General features: G+C 36.9%; 1 protein-coding gene across 1 annotated transcript; it reads left to right on the top strand.

The window, feature by feature from the left end:
• Window positions 1-9,325: 9,325 nt before the first annotated feature.
• AREG (amphiregulin) lies at window positions 9,326-18,078 on the top strand. Its single transcript, XM_059924031.1, has 6 exons — window positions 9,326-9,446; window positions 10,519-10,767; window positions 13,376-13,577; window positions 14,298-14,453; window positions 16,416-16,527; window positions 17,982-18,078. Exons 1-5 carry the CDS (start codon window positions 9,386-9,388, stop codon window positions 16,507-16,509), a joined length of 762 nt encoding a protein of 253 aa, XP_059780014.1. The 5' UTR covers window positions 9,326-9,385; the 3' UTR covers window positions 16,510-16,527; window positions 17,982-18,078.
• The last annotated feature ends 221 nt before the right edge of the window (window positions 18,079-18,299 follow it).

The following is an 18,299-nucleotide window of genomic DNA, read 5'->3' as shown; positions in this document are numbered from 1 at the left end:
GAGAAAAAGAAAGGGACTGAGAAAATATTTGAAGAGATTATAGTTGATAACTTCCCTAATATGGAAAAGGAAATAGTCAATTAAGTCCAGGAAGCACAGAAAGTCCCATACAGGATAAATCCAAGGAGAAACACGCCAAGACACATATTAATCAAACTATCAAAAATTAAAAACAAAGAAAAATTATTAAAAGCAGTAAGGGAAAAGCAGCAAATAACATACAAGGGAACCCCCATAAGGTTAACAGCAGATCTTTCAGCAGAAACTCTGCAAGCCAGAAGGGAGTGGCAGGGCATATTTAAAGGGATGAAAGGGGAAAACCTAAAACCAAGATTACGCTACCCAGCAAGGATCTCATTCAGATTCGAGGGAGAAATTAAAACCTTTACAGAGAAGCAAAAGCTAAGAGAAATCACCAAACCAACTTTACAATTAATGCTAAAGGAACTTCTTCTCTAGGCAGGAACCATAAGAGAAGGAAAAGACCTACAACAACAAACCAAAAACAATTAAGAAAATGGTAATAGGAACATACATATCGATAACTACCTTAAAGGTAAATGGATTAAATGCTCCAACCAAAAGACATAGACTGGCAGAATGGATACAAAAACGAGACCTGTATACATGCTGTCTGCAAGAGACCCACTTCAGACCTAGGGACACATACAGACTGAAAGTGATGGGATGGAAAGAGATATTCCATGCAAATGGAAATCAAAAGAAAGTTGGAGTAGCAATTATTATATCAGAAAAAATAGACTTTAAAATGAAGACTATTACAAGAGACAAAGAAGGACACTACATAATGATCAAGGGATCAATCCAAGAAGAAGATATAACAATAGTAAATATTTATGCACCCAACACAGGAGCACCTCAATACATAAGGCAAATGCTAACAGCCATAAAAGGGGAAATCAACAGGAACACAATCATACTAGGGGACTTTAACACCCCCTTTCACCAATGGACAGATCATCCAAAATGCAAATAAATGAGGAAAAACAAGCTTTAAATGCCACGTTAGATAAGATGGACTTAATTGATATTTATAGGACATTCCATCCAAAAACAACAGAATACACTTTCTTCTCAAGTGCTCATGGAACATACTCCAGAATAGATCAGATCTTGGATCACAAATCAAGCCTTGGAAAATTTAAGAAAATTGAAATCATATCAAGTATCTTTTCCAACCACAGCGCTATGAGACTAGATATCAATTACAGGAAAAAACCTGGAAGAAATACAAACACATGGAGACTAAACAATACGCTATGAAATAACCACGAGATCACTGAAGAAATCAAAAGGGAATTAAAAAATACCTAGAAACAAATGGCAATGAAAACACGATGAGCCAAAACCTATGGGATGCAGCAAAAGCAGTTCTAAGATGGAAGTTTATAGCAGTACAATTCTACCTCAAGAAACAAGAAATATCTCAAATAAACAACCAAACCTTACACTTAAAGCAATTCAAGAAGAAGAACAAAAAAAGGCCAAAGTTAGCAGAAGGAAAGAAATCATAAAGATCAGAGCAGAAATAAATGAAATAAATGAAAACGAAATGAAGGAAATGATAGCAAAGATTAATAAAACTAAAAGCTGGTTCTTTGAGAAGATAAACAAAATTGATAAACCATTAGCCAGACTCATCAACAAAAAAAAGGGAAAAGACTCAAATCAACAGAATTAGAAATGAAAAAGAAGAAACCACTGACACTGCAGAAATACAAAGGATCATGAGAGATTACTACAAGCAACTATATGCCAATAAAACGGACAACCTGGAAGAAATGGACAAATTCTTAGAAAAGAACAATCTTCCAAGACTGAACAAGAAGAAATAGAAAACATAAACAGACCAATCACAAGCACTGAAATTGAAACTGTGATTAAAAATCTTCCAACAAACAAAAGCCCAGGACCAGATGGCTTCACAGGTGTATTCTATCAAACATTTGCAGAAGAGCTAACAAATAGTCTTCTCAAACTCTTCCAAAATACAACAGAGGGAGGAACACTCCCAAACTCATTCTACGAGGCCACCATCACCGTGATACCAAAACCAGACAAAGATGTCACAAGAAAAGAAAACTACAGGCCAATATCACAGATGAACATAGATGAAAAAATCCTCAACAAAATACTAGCAAACAGAATCCAACAGCACATTAAAACATGATCAAGTGGAGTTTATCCCCGGAATGCAAGGATTCTTCAATACACGCAAATCAATCAATGTGATACACCATATTAACAAATTGAAGGAGAAAAACCATAAGATCATCTCAATAGATGCAGAAAAAGCTTTTGATAAAATTCAACACCCGTTTATGATAAAAACCCTCCAGAAAGTAGACATAGAGGGAACTTACCTCAACATAATAAAGGTCATATATGACAAACCCACAGCCAACATCATTCTCAATGGTGAAAAACTGAGACTATTTCCACTAAGATCAGGAACAAGACAAAGTTGCCCACTCTCACCACTATTATTCAACATAGTTTTGGAAGTTTTAGCCACAGCAATCAGAGAAGAAATAGAAACAAAAGGAATCCAAATTGGAAAAGAAGAAGTAAAACTGTCACTGTTTGCAGATGACATGATACTATACATAGAGAATCCTAAAGTTGTTACCAGAAAACTACTAGAGCTAATCAATGAATTTGGTAAAGTAGCAGGATACAAAGTTAATGCACAGAAATCTCTTGCATTCCTATACACTAAAGATGAAAAATCTGAAAGATAATTAAGGAAACACTCCCATTTACCATTGCAACAAAAAGAATAAAATACCTAGGAATAAACCTACCTAAGGAGACAAAAGACCTTTATGCAGAAAACTATAAGACACTGATGAAAGAAATTAAAGACGATACAAACAGATGAAGATATATACCAACTTCTTGGATTGGAAGAATCAACATTGTAAAAATGAGTCTACTACCCAAAGCAATCTACAGATTCAATGCAATCCCTATCAAACTACCACTGGCATTTTTCACAGAACTAGAACAAAAAATTTCACAATCTGTATGGAAACACAAAAAATCCCGAATAGCCAAAGCAATCTTGAGAAAGAAAAACAGAGCTGGAGGAATCAGGCTCCCTGACTTCAGATTATACTACAAAACTACAGTAATGAAGACAGTATGGTACTGGCACAAAAACAGAAATATAGATCAATGGAACAGTATAGAAGGCCCAGAGGTATACCCATGCACATATGGTCACCTTATTCTTGATAAAGGAGGCAAGAATATACAATGGAGAAAAGATAGCCTCTTCAATAAGTGGTGCTGGGAAAACTGGACAGCTACATGTAAAAGAATGAAATTAGAGCACTCCCTAACACCATACACAAAAATAAACTCAATATGGATTAAAGGCCTAAATGTAAAGCCAGACACTATTAAACTTAGAGGAAAACATAGGCAGGACACTGTTTAACATAAATCACAGCGAGATCCTTTTTGACCCACCTCCTAGAGAAATGGAAATAAAAACAAAAATAAACAAATGGGACCTAATGAATCTTAAAAGCTTCTATACAGCAAAGGAAACCATAAAAAATACGAAAAGACAACCTTCAGAATTGGAGAAATATTTGCAAACGAAGCAACTGACAGAGGATTAATCTCCAAAATTTACAAGCAGCTCATGCAGCTCAATATCAAAAAAACAAACAACCGAATCCAAAAATGAGCAGAAGACCTAAATAGACATTTCTCCAAAGAAGATATACAGATTGCCAACAAACACATGAAAGGATGCTCAACATCCCTAATCATTTGAGAAATGTAAATCAAAACTACAATGAGGTATCACGTCACACCAGTCAGAATGGCCGACATCAAAAAATCTACAAAGAATAAATGCTGGAGAGGGTGTGGAGAAACGGGAACCCTCTTGCACTGTTGGTGGGAATGTAAATTGATACAGCCACTATGGAGAACAGTATGGAGGTTCCTTAAAAAACTAAAAATAGAACTACCATACGACCCAGCAATCTCACTACTGGGCATATATCCTGAGAAAACCATAATTCAAAAAGAGACACATACCACAATGTTCATTGCAGCTTTATTTACTACAGCCAGGACATGGAAGTAACCTAAATGTCCATCGACGGGTGAATGGATAAAGAAGATGTGGCACATATATACAATGGAATATTTCTCAGCCATAAAAAGAAACGAAATTGCTTTATTTGTAGTGAGGAGGATGGACCTAGAGTCTGTCATACTGAGTGAAGTAAGTCAGAAAGAGAAAAACAAATACCGTATGCTAACACATATATATGGAATCTAAAAAAAAAAAAAAAAAGAATGGTTCTGAAGAACCTTAGGGGCAGGACAGGAATAAAGCCGCAGATGTAGAGAATGGGCTTGAGGACACGGGGAGGGGAAAGTGTCAGCTGGGAGGAAGTGAGAGAGTGGCATGGACACATATATACTACCAAATGTAAAAAAGATTGCTAGTGGGAAGCAACTGCATAGCACAGGTCAGTGCTTTGTGACCACCTAGAGGGGTGGGATAGGGAGAGTAGGAGGGAGACACACGAGGGAGGAGATATGGGGATATATGTATATGTATAGCTGATTCACTTTGTTATAAAGCAGAAACTAACACACCATTTTAAAGCAATTATACTCCAATAAAGATGTTAAAAAAAAAGAATTAATGGCATACTAAAATTTGACATGCTTTCTAACTCAGTGTATGATGATGGTTGCAGACATCCTGTTTTCTGATCTTACATTCAGAATTGAGTTAGTGAGAACTCGTAATAATTTGGTGTAGATATGATTCCATTTATGTGACAAACTGGGTTCTGAAGAAATATATGCAAAGTGGATTTTTTCTTTTTCATATATTCAGACATTTTTTATTACACTGAAGTTGTGCCCTATTAAATGAATAGTCTAATCAGTTTGTAACATGAGTTTCTTAGTGGTAAATTAAACGTCTTCATCGCACTTACTCACATGCTTCCTCTTAAAATTCATTTCTCCATCCTTCACATTTCCAACAAAACTTCCATCTGTATAAATATGCAGCCCCACCAGTTTATAACCTCTCTGAATGTATCTTGATTTTTTTTCACCGATGTGTCCCCTAGTGGAGTAGTTCTTAATCAGAAGTGCACATCAGAATTTTCTTGAAAGTTGTTAAAAAATACACAGGCCAGGACCCCACACCAAAACTACTGAATCAAGAGAGGAGAATGGAGAGTACATTTTGTTATGGTTCTCAGGTGATTTTGATCAGCTGACCTTTGGTTAAGAGCTAAAGAGAGCTCTTGTCTAGCACTGTTAAGAGGGGTGTTTAAGAAATGATTAGTGGAATGAACTCTTTTCAACAATGTCCTAAATTCCTCTACACATTTGAGGCCCAATGTAAGGCCCCTCTCCATTCAGCATCCCTCATTCTTCTTGTATGTGCCTGTCTCTATTGCTCCTTCCTGCCCATGCCTATCTCTGCTCTTCTATATTGTTATTATTGTCCTATAGGATAATGCTCTCCTTTTTATCCTGCCATCTGTTTCCTCTAGAGAGAAAATGTGAACTACTTAAGTGTAGAAGCTATCTTGTATTTCTTTTTATCATCTTCCTCTACCATCCCAAGTCCCCTATATCACACATTTTATTTCCTTTCTAGCATTTCTAAATACCTAAATTGATTATGTGTATTGTTTCCTTGGTTATTATGTGTTTCCCTTTAATAGAATGTAAAGTCCTTAAAAACAAAGACACTATGACTTATTCAAAGTTCTAGCCCAGTGCCTAAACCTAAAAGAGTATCTAGTTCTCAAAATATATTTGATGAGTAAATGAACTGCCTAGAGGATTGATTTTTTGTGTGTATAAATGTAGTGAATTGTATATTACATTTATTTAGTTTCCACTGTACCAAATCATTCACTGCTTTCAGTCCCATCTGCTAGTCCTTGCTCTGCAAAAGCCATCATGTGAAAGATATAAAGGGCAAGTAAATGTATTTTATTCTGTCAAGATAAATCAAGTTCATTTAAGGTCTCTTTTTGAAGGAACTAGAAATTATATATTCTTTAGAATGGATAAATTCCAAGGTGAAAAGTAGAAAATGATAGACCTCTAAATGGAGTTAATGTATTTATTAATAAATGAAATGTTGCTTATATTTTAGAGAATTTCTTAATTTTAGTTTGGGAGTTCATTTGTTGACTCATAACAATGACCATGATGTAATATTTACTCAGACCCTGGTGCTATCTGTAAAAACTCAAGATCAGCTGTATGAACAAACACATAATTCTACTCTGGGTTCTACAGCACACATTTTAGCAGAGTCAAAGTGAGTTTGTTTCCACTATACATATAAAATATTATCAGGATCCAGATACTAGGCACCAAAATGAGTGTGGTTGGCTAGGAACATTTGTCTTTAGGGCTGCCCTTAACCTTATACTAGATGAGGGAACCATCAATTTATCAGGGTAAAGAAGAGTTGCTTCTCTACTTGAATTTCTTGCAATTGTTCCTCCTTGTCTCAACTTAACATGCAGAATGTAAAGAATCCCACACTTACATGGGGTTGGTTTTCTTCTCATGCATATATTCCAGAATGCCATGAGTCATCAAGGGGTGCTGCCATTGTGATGCAACTATGATGACGCCAATGATACCCTGTGATGAACCATAATGTTCAAAATGTTTAATCTTAATGTGAAGTAGGTACAAAGTTCATGGCTTGAAAATATTGGAGGAGATTATTCACTTACTCTGTGAGTAGCTGCATTTATAAGAGTCACTTAGTTCTTCAATGTGATTAATATAATGTAACTATCATAACGTCAAGGTTAATAATAGTTATCGTCTATTGTGCATTCACCATATGCTAGGATCTGTGCTAATGTTTCTGTATCTTATTTCATTTAATCTGCTTAACAGCAGGCGGGGATCTTTATTCCTATTTTTAGATGAGGAATCCGAATTTTTCAAATATTAAGTAACTTACTATATGGTGGAATTTGTATATGAAAACCCAACTTGTTTGAATCTAAGCACTCTGTCCCTACGATGCCATGTTATATTCCACACCAATGTAAATTATCACCCCCTAAATTTCCAGTTGGAAAAAGACAGAATAATTTCCATTATAAAGAGCCCCTTTCACTTCAAAGTAAAACACTTTCGATGACAGATATGCACAACTTGCATTCACCTCAATAAGAAGAAAGAGTAAGAAAAAGGGAAGAAGAGGACTAGAACAAAATCAAAACCTACAAGAGCAGAAAGATGCACCAGTGTAGGCTGACAGCCTGTAAGCTAAACAAAATCTCCACCATCTTTTGAAATCTGAGGATAAGACTGTGAATCTCTCTGAATCACAATTGTCTCATTCACCAAAAAAGATGACCATGCAGGCCCCTGCTTCACTCTGGAATGGGCAGTGTCACTTTCTAGTCTGGTTTTCTGCTCTCAGTCACACCTCGACTTCAGGTATTCTTTCCATTTACACTTTCTGCTGGGAAGGCCATTGAGTGGCCTCTCCATCTTTCCACAGAACTTTCCATGATACACATGGCAAAACTAAACTGCATCCTGGTTTTTCATGGCACCCAATCCTTCTTTCCATCTGATGTAACAGAATTACTTTCCTATGCATCTGGCTCTCACCTCATTGAGCTACTGGGATCAGGGAGCTGGTCGTCATTTAATCTCCCTCTTTCCTACTTCCCTGCATAAAACATAAAACAAGTGGATTACACAAAATATGTTCTCCACAAGTGTCCAATAGGGGAGAAGACATGATTCATGACTGTTTATTTTATCCTACTAAACATATGGTACTATTTAGCCTACTTTATTATGATGTGTCATTAAAAAATAAGTAGCTTTTAAAAAGTTTCCCAGAATTAGGACAGATGCACTGTGGACCACGTTCCTAAAAGAGCTGTTTTACTGGAACAGTCACGGAAGAGATACGTATCTTCAGGACAAAGAAACACTAAGAGAGAACAGTGCTTTTTTCGATTCCTCAAGTCGAGAAAAATCCAGTTCTGGAGTTGTCTCTACATCAAAGTTAGTCAAATTAAGCAGCTTTCTCCCTCTCTCTTCGTATTATCTACTTGTCATGATTAAAATGCCCTACTAGCTTCTAAATGGGCCCTAAAAGCTGGCCCTTTTTATCTTGGGATTCCAGAGGCAAAATCTTAGGACCACCCTTCATCCAAATGCCAACATGCTACCAGTAGAGATTATTCCTTTATGTTAAATATTATTCTCTCCCAGAAATTCTCTTTTCAAAGAGAAGTTTAGTCTAAATCCCTTTATCAGAGAGGAAAGAGATTTTAAGAGTCAGATGAACTTGAAGTTAAATCTATCTGACTTCTGCCATGACCAGCTGTGTAAAGTCCTCCTTGCTTTGTAAAGCTGACATTAGCCTCTCTTGTAAAACAGGGAAAATGATACTTAGCAAGGTTTTTGAATGAGATGGTACTGGTAATATTTTTAGTGCACTGTTCTGCAAAATAAATGATCAATAAATAATAACTTTGACGAGGGCCCTGGGACACATAAAGAAACCAGAAGGGAGGTGTTTGGAAATTCTGGCCACTTAGTAGTGGGTGGGAAAGAGCCCCGGTTGAGATATGGTAAATAAAGCAGCTTCTCATTAGGAGGTGTGCTCTCTAGTCATTTAATGCATTTCATTATACTTGTTAAAGTCATTCACTTCATTATTCTTGTTAAAGACATCGGGCTATTGTTAAGTCATTCTTGGTCTTAAAGTACTTTTACATCTTAATATGGAACTTTTCTAGTTAATCCCTGTCTGTTGTAATACTAGATCAACCAAAGTATATTCGGAGGGTTTTCAGAGAGTTTGAAAGTTCGGGATTTTTGAATGTCAGATACTAGCTCCCAAACTCCACTCCTTCCCTTGAACATAGATCTGGTATTTTTTTTTCAGCTTGCAGCGAGGGGTTTAATTTTCACTTCCTCCCAGCGGCTCTCTACGGTCCCAGAAGGTGGGGCGTCTGGCATCCGTGTGTGGTTTGGGGGTAGTAACCTCTCTCGGGGCTGCCGCCCGCCTCCACCCACCGCGGCGGCCGTGACGTCACAGGCGATGCCCGGGTGCCCGCCCGGCCTATAAAGCTGCAGGTGCGCGCCGCGCCTCCGGAACGTTCGCACACCTTGCGCGCGAGCCGGAGGCCAGGGATCCCGAGGCGAGCTTCAGGAGCTGCCTCCAGGGCCCGAGCCCGGCCGGGCCGGCGAGCACGGCCGCAAGACTCCCCTTGTCACCCCTCTCCCCACCACCTCCTCCTCCCTCCAGCAGCTCCTGGCCGAGTTGCCCCAGAGACCGCGACGCCGCCGCTCCGAGGGACCAATGAGAGCCCCGCTGCTGCTGCCGGCGCCTGTGGTGCTGTCGCTCTTGATCTTCGGCTCAGGTGAGGACATCCCGGCTCTGTGCTGCTGCCCAGCGCTTCTCCCACCGCGGGCACCTCTTGAATTTTGCTGCTGCTTCTCCAAAAAAACCGCCCCTCGGCGCCCCCGGCTCTGTCCCGTGGGAGGTGATCGAGGTCCCTCCCTCCCTGTGGATACTCCCTGGGAGGAAGAGAAAAGTGGGTGGGTGTCTTAGATGTTCCAAGCTAGCAAGAGGGAGCCTGAGAATCCTTGTACTCTTACTTGAGTCCAGCTGAAGGAGAACTTAGAGATCCTGTGATCCAAATAAAGATAAAGAAACCGAGGTACAGAGAGGTGAAGTGATTTCCGCAGATCTTGGAGAAGAGTGGTTAAGTCTCCGACCGAGGAGTGCTACCTCCTGCCTAAATTCTCAATCTCCACTGTCACGTGATTTTGTTTTTACTTTTCTAGAGGGCCTCGCATCGTACCAGGGAGAAGTTAAAAGTACCACTCTAACGCTGCTTTATTGAGACCTAAAAGATAAAGCAGGGGCTTAATTCTGGCCCCCAAATCTTACCTAGTCCCTAGTTTTACTCTACGTGAGAACAATAATAAGAAACAATGGCAATAAGAATAATTATTATCAACTACTTTTTACATTTTATATACATACTCTTGTTAAAAATGTCAGCACGTGTTAGGAAAATCTGGTATTTATCTCTAGAACCTGCTTATTAAAATGGGACAGGTAACATTCTAGAAACTACAAATGCATTTGGTATGTGAAGTTATGACAATATTTAGATATTACTTCTTAAATAATTATATGACATTAATTTGCCTACTTGGTAGTATATATATATATTTTTTTGGTGTGGAAATTAATGTAGGCTGTCTGTGGAAAAGAAAACAATGAAAGAAGCTCTGTAACTGGCACAACAAACAGCCATTTGTTGGCAAAATGTGAAGTTGCTTTCATAAGTGACTCAATCACAAACAATAGCACATGTACAATAACTGCTTTGAAGATAAACCTGTCTCCCGAATGCAACTGACTGGTGAGAAAAGGCATTCTGCTTTACTTTCTCTTTTCTTCCCTTTTTCTTGCTCCCATAGCCCATTATACTGCTGGATTAGACGTCAATGACACCTACTCGGGGAAAGGGAAACCATTTTCTGGGGACCACACTGCTGATGGATTTGAGGTGACCTCAAGGAGTCAGATGTCCTCGGGAAGTGAGATTTCTCCTGCGAGTGAAATGCCTTCTAGTAGCGAACTGTCCTCGGACATCGACTCTGACTATGCAGAAGAGTACGATAACGAACCACAAATATCTGGCTATATTGTAGATGATTTAGTCAGAGGTGAGTAGAGGATAAGGTGACAGTGTAGCCTATAAGATGTGTGGTTTGCATAAGCAAAGCTGCTTCCAAAGAAAAGCTGCTCCCCAGATCTCCCAGGGGCTTTCTTGCTTGTATGACTGTTGTATACCCCACTAGGTAAGCTAGCAACTGAGATGGAAAGAGCTATTGGTGGGCACATCCTATGTGTCTGTAACTCTAACAAACGTTTTATGTCTAGTAAGTCTAATCTTCACAACTCTGTGAAGTAGGAATTGTTATCATTTTACAGATGTGATAACTGAAGCTCAAGAAGGTTAAGCATTCTGCCCCAAATTCCACAGCCAGAATGAGAAACTCCAATCTGTTTGGTCCCAGATACTCTGCCACACGACCACCCCCCCCAATCTGCGAAACAGATTAAACATCAACAAGTCCTATATACTTAGTATCTCAGCTTTTATAGCCACTCTCCACCACCACTTTTCTCTAAATAACTGCATTTTGACACGAGTAAGGGAACAGAAAGAAGTAATGGGAGAAGAACGATTGGATCTTAGCCTTTGTGAATTAGATGTTGAGAAATTGGTAATAATAATAGTAATACCACCTTATGGAAATATTGAAGAAGGACAAATACGCATGGATTTTATATTGCTAAAATCACTATTTAACCCCAAATCTCATTTGTCAGTTAAATAACAGTAACCTATAATTTTCTTCTCTTTTGCTGTTATCTGATCTTTTAAAAAGAGCATTTGCTTAAAATGAGGGTACCAAAGTAAGAGGTCAGTATTGTTCATTACCCTCACATTACTTTGGAGTTTGAGGGCAGATCATCAATAAATCAGATCTAGATATCCTAGGAGCATCCACTATGGAGGCAGGACTTAAGGACCCTTCTTTCCTGACTGTAGTTTCCCTGAATCCTCTCCATCTGTCTAGCTCCCAGAACTGGTGAAGGGAGAGCAGGTGACACCACGAGGATGGTGACTGGGTTAAGTGGCAGGTGGGAAAAGCTTTATCGATCCCTCCACTTTCCTCCTTTGCTTCAGAATTTGTGCTTTTATAATACATAAGGTGAAGGGGTCCATCTATAATTCTTATTTTTGCGGGGGATGAGACTAGACCATTAAGACTCTAGAAACTATTGTCTTAAAGATGTTTCAAGTTAACATTTCATAAGGCCAAATGAACTGTTGGTGATGAAAATGGCTAGTGGATAAAATTGCAATGCATTGTAAAACAGAGAGGAAATTGATCCATGGGGTTAATGTCTATTGAAGCACTTCAGCATAGTGACCATTTGTCTCTGTCTAAAATTTGTAATATATCTGATAAAGTACATCATATTGATTTGAAATGTTTCTGTTAGAGGAATTATCCTAATCTGTGGTACTTTTCTTATCATCAGAGGAAAGTTTCAATATAAAAATTGCATAGCCACCTATTAAACATTGCTCTTAATTTGACTATTGTTAATGTTGATATAGTAAATGCTAAAATTTTCGTAATATTTATTGGTCATTACCTTAATCATAGGGTTCTATCTTTGATACCCTTCCCTATGTTTCCAGAGTTTTCTATTTAGTGGGTACTGCAGGACCATTATGACTAATTTTATTATGACATTATGATATTTTGCTCTTTCCACTGGACTCTGCTAAATACTTGCTCAGATAAAACTATTCAGGAATTAGTACAACAAAATGCACAGCTTTAACATGGAAACTGCTTCTTATATTTAGCATATGGGTGTACTATACCCTGCATAACTGTAACCCTGAACAAAGGTTTCTGTGGATCTGAAGAGTTAGGATGAACCTATGAAGCAGCAAGTACAAGTATTTCTGGCCTCCCCTTTTTCAGATAGATTGATCACAGAAATAAGCCCCCAGAAGGTATCGATTAATTATAATCTGTTGTAATCTGGGAGTTGGAGAAAATTGATCAACTCTAACATATAATTCTGTTTTCTTCATTTCAAGTGTTACACACTAATTCCCAATTATGATAGTGAGCACAAGACCAATATGAGTAAAGAAAATCACCAGATATATTCGAATCCCACTTTAATTAATGGAACTGAACTTTTTCCAAGAGAAAACATAATATGGTAGGGAAATAATAGGCTTTAACATCCCAGGACTGACATTGTTTAGCTACGTGTCCTAGTGCAATTTACTTGTCTTTACTCAACTTCATTTTTCTCATCTGTATCATCTGGATAGTAACAATGCATTCAACTGTGATTTGGGTTTAATTAAATTAATGCTCATTACCAAGAACTTGGTATGTATTAGCAGTGAAAAAAATGTTTAAAATATTTCATGGATTTTCTTAGACAAGTAAGTCCTATTATTCCTATTATCAATAATAATAATATTACTGACACAAATAAATTCAAAATATGTTTCTAAGCTAATAAAATAACAAAGGGGTTCAGATCTTTAAGTGTCACACAATACAGATATTCTCTTTGTTCAATTATTGTGTATGAGTTGTGTTAAATAATGAGACAAATATGGCTGTTATCCCTGTGAGCTCTCACTGCTAGGACTTCTTTCTCTCATGTCTCCAAAATGGTATTCCAGATGAAGAGAGACTGTTATCAATAAATCTTTTTTTTTAGTTGAACAGGTAGTTAAGCCCAAGAAAGACAAAACTGAAAGTGAAAAGACTTCAGTTAAACCCAAAAGAAAGAAAAAGGGAGGCAAAAATGGAAAAAATAGAAGAAATAGAAAGAAGAAAAATCCATGTGATGCAGAATTCCAAAATTTCTGCATTCATGGAGAATGCAAATTTATAGAGCACCTGGAAACAGTATCATGCCAGTAAGTTTTCCTAAATTATGTAGAATTCTATATTTCTAACACTGTGTCTGAAACCCCTAACTGCAGAAAACCATTTATTTTTTTCAATATATAAACCAGGGGTTTGCAAACTTTTTCTTAAAGAACCAGGTAGGAAATATTTTGGGCTTTGTGGGTCAAGGTGAAGTATGTACTCATATAACCAATTAAAATATAGCCATTTGAAAATAGAAAAAACATTCTTGGCTTGCATGCTGTAAAAGACCTGGCAAATGGCCAGATTTAACCCATGGGCGATAGTTTGCTAAACCCTGGTGAAAACCATCATTTTACAATATATATTTACAAAACCTCTTGATAAAAAAGGAACTAAAGGTAATTTTCACATAGTGTTGTTCTAGCTTCCTTCCCCCCAAAAGCCGCTAGCACATTAAATGATAGTGGAATGTATTAGCTCCATAACAAGTCACTGACCTCATCAGTTGGTCATACATGGAGCACAAAGAATGAAAAGATGTGTCTTCTAGGAATATCACACCCAAACGAATCTCAACTTTTTCTTATACTAATAGATCTTTGGCTCAAATGCATTCTATGTCTCATCATTTTGAAATACAAATAAATGTATGGCATGACTTTTTTTAATGTTAGAATTAGTGGTTGTTTATGATCTGGAAAGCAAACATGAAATTTATTGGAATTTTTTCAGTGATTATAATTTTAAAATATGGGTGTTTGCAGATGTCATCAGGATTACTTTGGTGAACGATGTGGGGAAAAGTCCATGAAGATTCACAGCATGGCTGACAGTGATTTATCAAAAATTGCTTTAGCAGCTATAGCTGCTTTTGTCTCCGCCATGAGCTTCACAGCTATTGCTGTTATTATTACACTCCTGTAAGTAAGGCATATCTTAAAAATCCCTAATAAAATAATGCCGGGTTAATTTTTTTCAGTATTTCTATCACAATGTGGTATCATATTTTAGGTGAGTTATTCTATTGGTGGCATATGATCTTTGGTTATATCTTTATACTTCATTGACAACTCATAGAATATGGTCAAATGGATATTACTTGGGCCACCATTGAAACTTAATACATGAAACCCTTTTCTTGAACGTAAAGTGATAGTTTTGTTTCATGTTATATGGCTACTCATGGTTACTTCCAAATCTCAGAGTGTTGATATCATCTATGACTATATTAAGCTAAAACAAGCCTCCCAGAAGCTAATTAAGGCCTGGTTCATAGTAGGTTGTCAGAGATATTGCTTTGGTACTAAAAAATCACAAAGAGCTTCAAGCCAGGAGCCAAGAAAATATGTCTTCTGCTCCTATTAGAATGCAAAATTCTGAGTTAGGACTTTTATAGCATGGTGTACTGACATATTAGAGTTTATGCCTATTATTGTCAAGTGCAATATGGGAACTCAATTATTAAAATAAATTTCCTCCATATGGCATGGCATAGGAAGCAGGGACAATTCTATTACTGTTTCATTCCTGCAGTATCTTCCCTGTGCTTGTAATAACAGACCACATACTTCATTGCATGACCAATGAATGCTAGAACTAGACTGTCCCAGGTAGTAGACACTGGTGGGTATGTAAAAATGGCATTGTCTGTCAAACAAAAGTCAGTGAATTAAGGATGTTGGGGGAGGGTATGAATGGCTCTATAATGACTCATGTGCTACTAGAGCTTGGGGAAAAGCAAGACTCATTATTCTAATTTCAGGTCTTGGTAAATTACTTTAACAGCTGGACTGTGTACATGATCTACTACTCCTGCCATTCAGGAAACAAGGGGTTATCTTCTGCCATTGTTTGCTATTATTTTAAACTCAGATCAGATAATGATAAAATGACACATAGAATACTGTTTTATGGTGCACATAAAGTTTTATGTGTGGTTTAAATTTGTTTTGCACATCCTAGAAATTATTTCGGTCTGTTAGTACCTCAAGTCAAATATGCAAATGTATTTAGCAAAGATTCTCTCAGACAAACCATTACTATTTGACATAGAAGGATAGAAGAAGAAATTGCCAGTTAGGGAAGATGTTTTGAAAGAATTATTTAAGCTTGTAATTATTCAAGTTGAGATATTTAATAATCCTTTGGAAAAGTATGGAAAAACTTTGTCATGTTGTCCTTTTCTCTGGTATTCTCCCTGTATTTGAAACACATAGCAAATACTTGCCTAAGACATACTTGCTGCTTTTTCATAATTGAACTTGATTTTTTCCCCGAAAGTCACAACAAAAGTTCTTAAGATTTTAATAGTAATATTTAGTAGATAAAGACCTACTAAAAATAGAATTGCTTGTACAACACTAAGACATTTCAGACCATTGAGTTTTTTGGTAGTAAGTAGTAATAAATAAAACTAGAGGTATTTATTATATTTAGAAATAAATAAAACTCTGTTTTGTAAGCCTGTTTTTTTTTTTTTTTTTAAACTAAGCATTCAGATTAATTTGTACAAGCATACAGTCCTTCTCTGGTAAAACTATACTATCTTCTTCTCCCAATTGTGCATGGCAATTGTGCTAAATTGGTGGGGGGGGCAGGATATGAATGTGTTTCATGCTTTCTGAAAGTTTGCATCTCAAGGCACACTTATTTAAATCTCAGTACTTTGAAAATATGTTTATGTAAAGTCAACATAAAGATCCCCTTGAGAAGAACATTCATGATACTTTTAGCTGGGTTTAGGTTTTGTTTTGGTGGAGTGGTCCATAAGTGTGCAACGGTCTATAACAACTTATGAAAGGAATTCCCTATACTCATGAAACCCCAGTCAATATATAGATGAATAGAACTTTGATAACAGTAGAATATCTTGCTCTCGGAAGGCTTCGAAAACGATACTTCAGGGAATATGAAGGTGCAGCTGAAGAACGAAAGAAACTTCAACAAGAAAATGGAAATGCACATGCCATAGCATAACTAAAGAGAATATTACAGGTTTGAGTTTTAAAAGATATCTTTATATAATATCGTACAATTAAAAAAAATATAACATGTATTATATGAAGAAAAATGAGCAAAGCATGTTTTCTTAATTATACACTGTGAACATTGGCTACATTAAAGTGTTATGCTTTGAGCATGAGCTGGAGTTCAGTACTGAGAAGGGACTATGTCCTTACTATTATAAGGGTTATAAAGATGAGGGAGACACAAATTCTGTTCTCAGACAACTTAGTGTTTAGTAGATAGAAAAAAAGTGTAAGAAATGAGAATACTAGGGGAAGTAAAATATGTCATGAGGAAGGAACCAATGGAATATGAGGAGTTCCCAGTGAAGGAGAAATAGAATCCAGTGGGATACATTTAGGGAGCAGAAAAGCATGTGCATACAGATGGCACTGGAAGTGAGCCTCGAAGAACTGGTGAGATGGGGACAAGAGATTATAAAGGGAAAGGAAGATAAATAGTGTGATATGGGCTAGATTATTTTAGAAATGTTTGAGAAATGGCCTAGTTCAAGTGGCGTTGGGGAAGATAAGGTTGAACTGATAGGCTGAGCTCACATGGTGAAGAGCCAGCATCCAGGAGCTTGCGCTACAAAGGGGAGGAAGTGGAAACAGCAGGTGGAATACCCTTATACAGAAAAGAAATAGGAGGAGAGAAGGGGTTCAGAGAGGCAGCTTGGTCAGAGTATATATTGTAGTTCTACTACTAAGTCAGTAGTACCATTTTTAATCAACACTCCAGATGCTTGGAGAACCACTATATTTAGCATTGGTTAAGTACAGGCATTATGTTCTGAGCCTGTTACAGAATTAGCTCAATAAGTCATGAAATAGATAATTATCCATGACAATTCTATACTCAATACTTATTCATCAAAATTTATTAATGAATTGGCTTAATGATCTGAAGCTAAAACCACCAGCATGAATAAGGGTTGATTTCTGGTTATTTAGTGCAATTGAAATTTCTCAAAGGAGGTCGAGAATGACTTTAGGAAAAGGATTATGCTGAGCTGGCACATAGTGGCTGCCTGTAACTGGTATCTACTATTATTATGCCCTTGGTACCAATTATCTTAAATTAACTGTATATCATAAATACACTGAGACACTTCATCTTCATTTTTAATTATATCCACTGCATAGATTTGGTTAGGAAAACTATTTCTCATGACTATTGCTGCAGTTTTATTAAGCAGAATTTGATGAAACAGGTTTGAGCACATGCAGTCTTTACCTAAGTAGGCATATAACCAAAGCTGATGTGAAAGAAAGATTCACGTCAACGGGATAGTTTGTCTATGAAAAGCTCTTAGCATTTTTCACAAGACATCCTAGAAAAAAAATTGACAGAAATTCTGATTCCTGATTATTCTTTGACATTTTCTTAAAGCTATGTTGGAATTGAGTTTATCTCTAACACTTTGTTTTATTTTCTAACAGAGTATCAGATCCGAGTCACTGCCAAGTCACAACCCTGAGTGATGCATTGGTTCCTCTTTTCAGTGGATCCAGAGAAAAACAGAACCTTTCCGTTCTGATGGTTTTAAACTTTCAATGGTCACTTTTTAACCCTAACTCTTATTTCTGTATATAAAGATGCATGGAGATAAAAAGTATTTTTTCAAGTTGTAAATAATTTATTTAATATTTAATGGAAATGTATTTATTTTACAGCTCAATAAACTTTTTTAATCAAACAGATTGAGAGTTTGAATATTAGTTTTGACATTGTGAGACTTTAGGGTTATTTTTCTCCTA

The sequence above is a fragment of the Balaenoptera ricei genome, chromosome 5 (genome assembly GCF_028023285.1).
Source record: "Balaenoptera ricei isolate mBalRic1 chromosome 5, mBalRic1.hap2, whole genome shotgun sequence".
Taxonomy (NCBI): domain Eukaryota; kingdom Metazoa; phylum Chordata; class Mammalia; order Artiodactyla; family Balaenopteridae; genus Balaenoptera; species Balaenoptera ricei.
This window is presented reverse-complemented; position numbering and strand designations above follow the sequence as displayed.

Bases quoted from the DNA above. Each gene is read 5' to 3' on its own strand.
- AREG (XM_059924031.1), top strand. From the start codon at position 9,386: ATGAGAGCCCCGCTGCTGCTGCCGGCGCCTGTGGTGCTGTCGCTCTTG. The intron at 10,768-13,375 runs GTGAGTAGAGGA...CTTTTTTTTTAG, and splicing joins TGTAGATGATTTAGTCAGAG to TTGAACAGGTAGTTAAGCCC. The intron at 14,454-16,415 runs GTAAGTAAGGCA...TGCTCTCGGAAG, and splicing joins GCTGTTATTATTACACTCCT to GCTTCGAAAACGATACTTCA.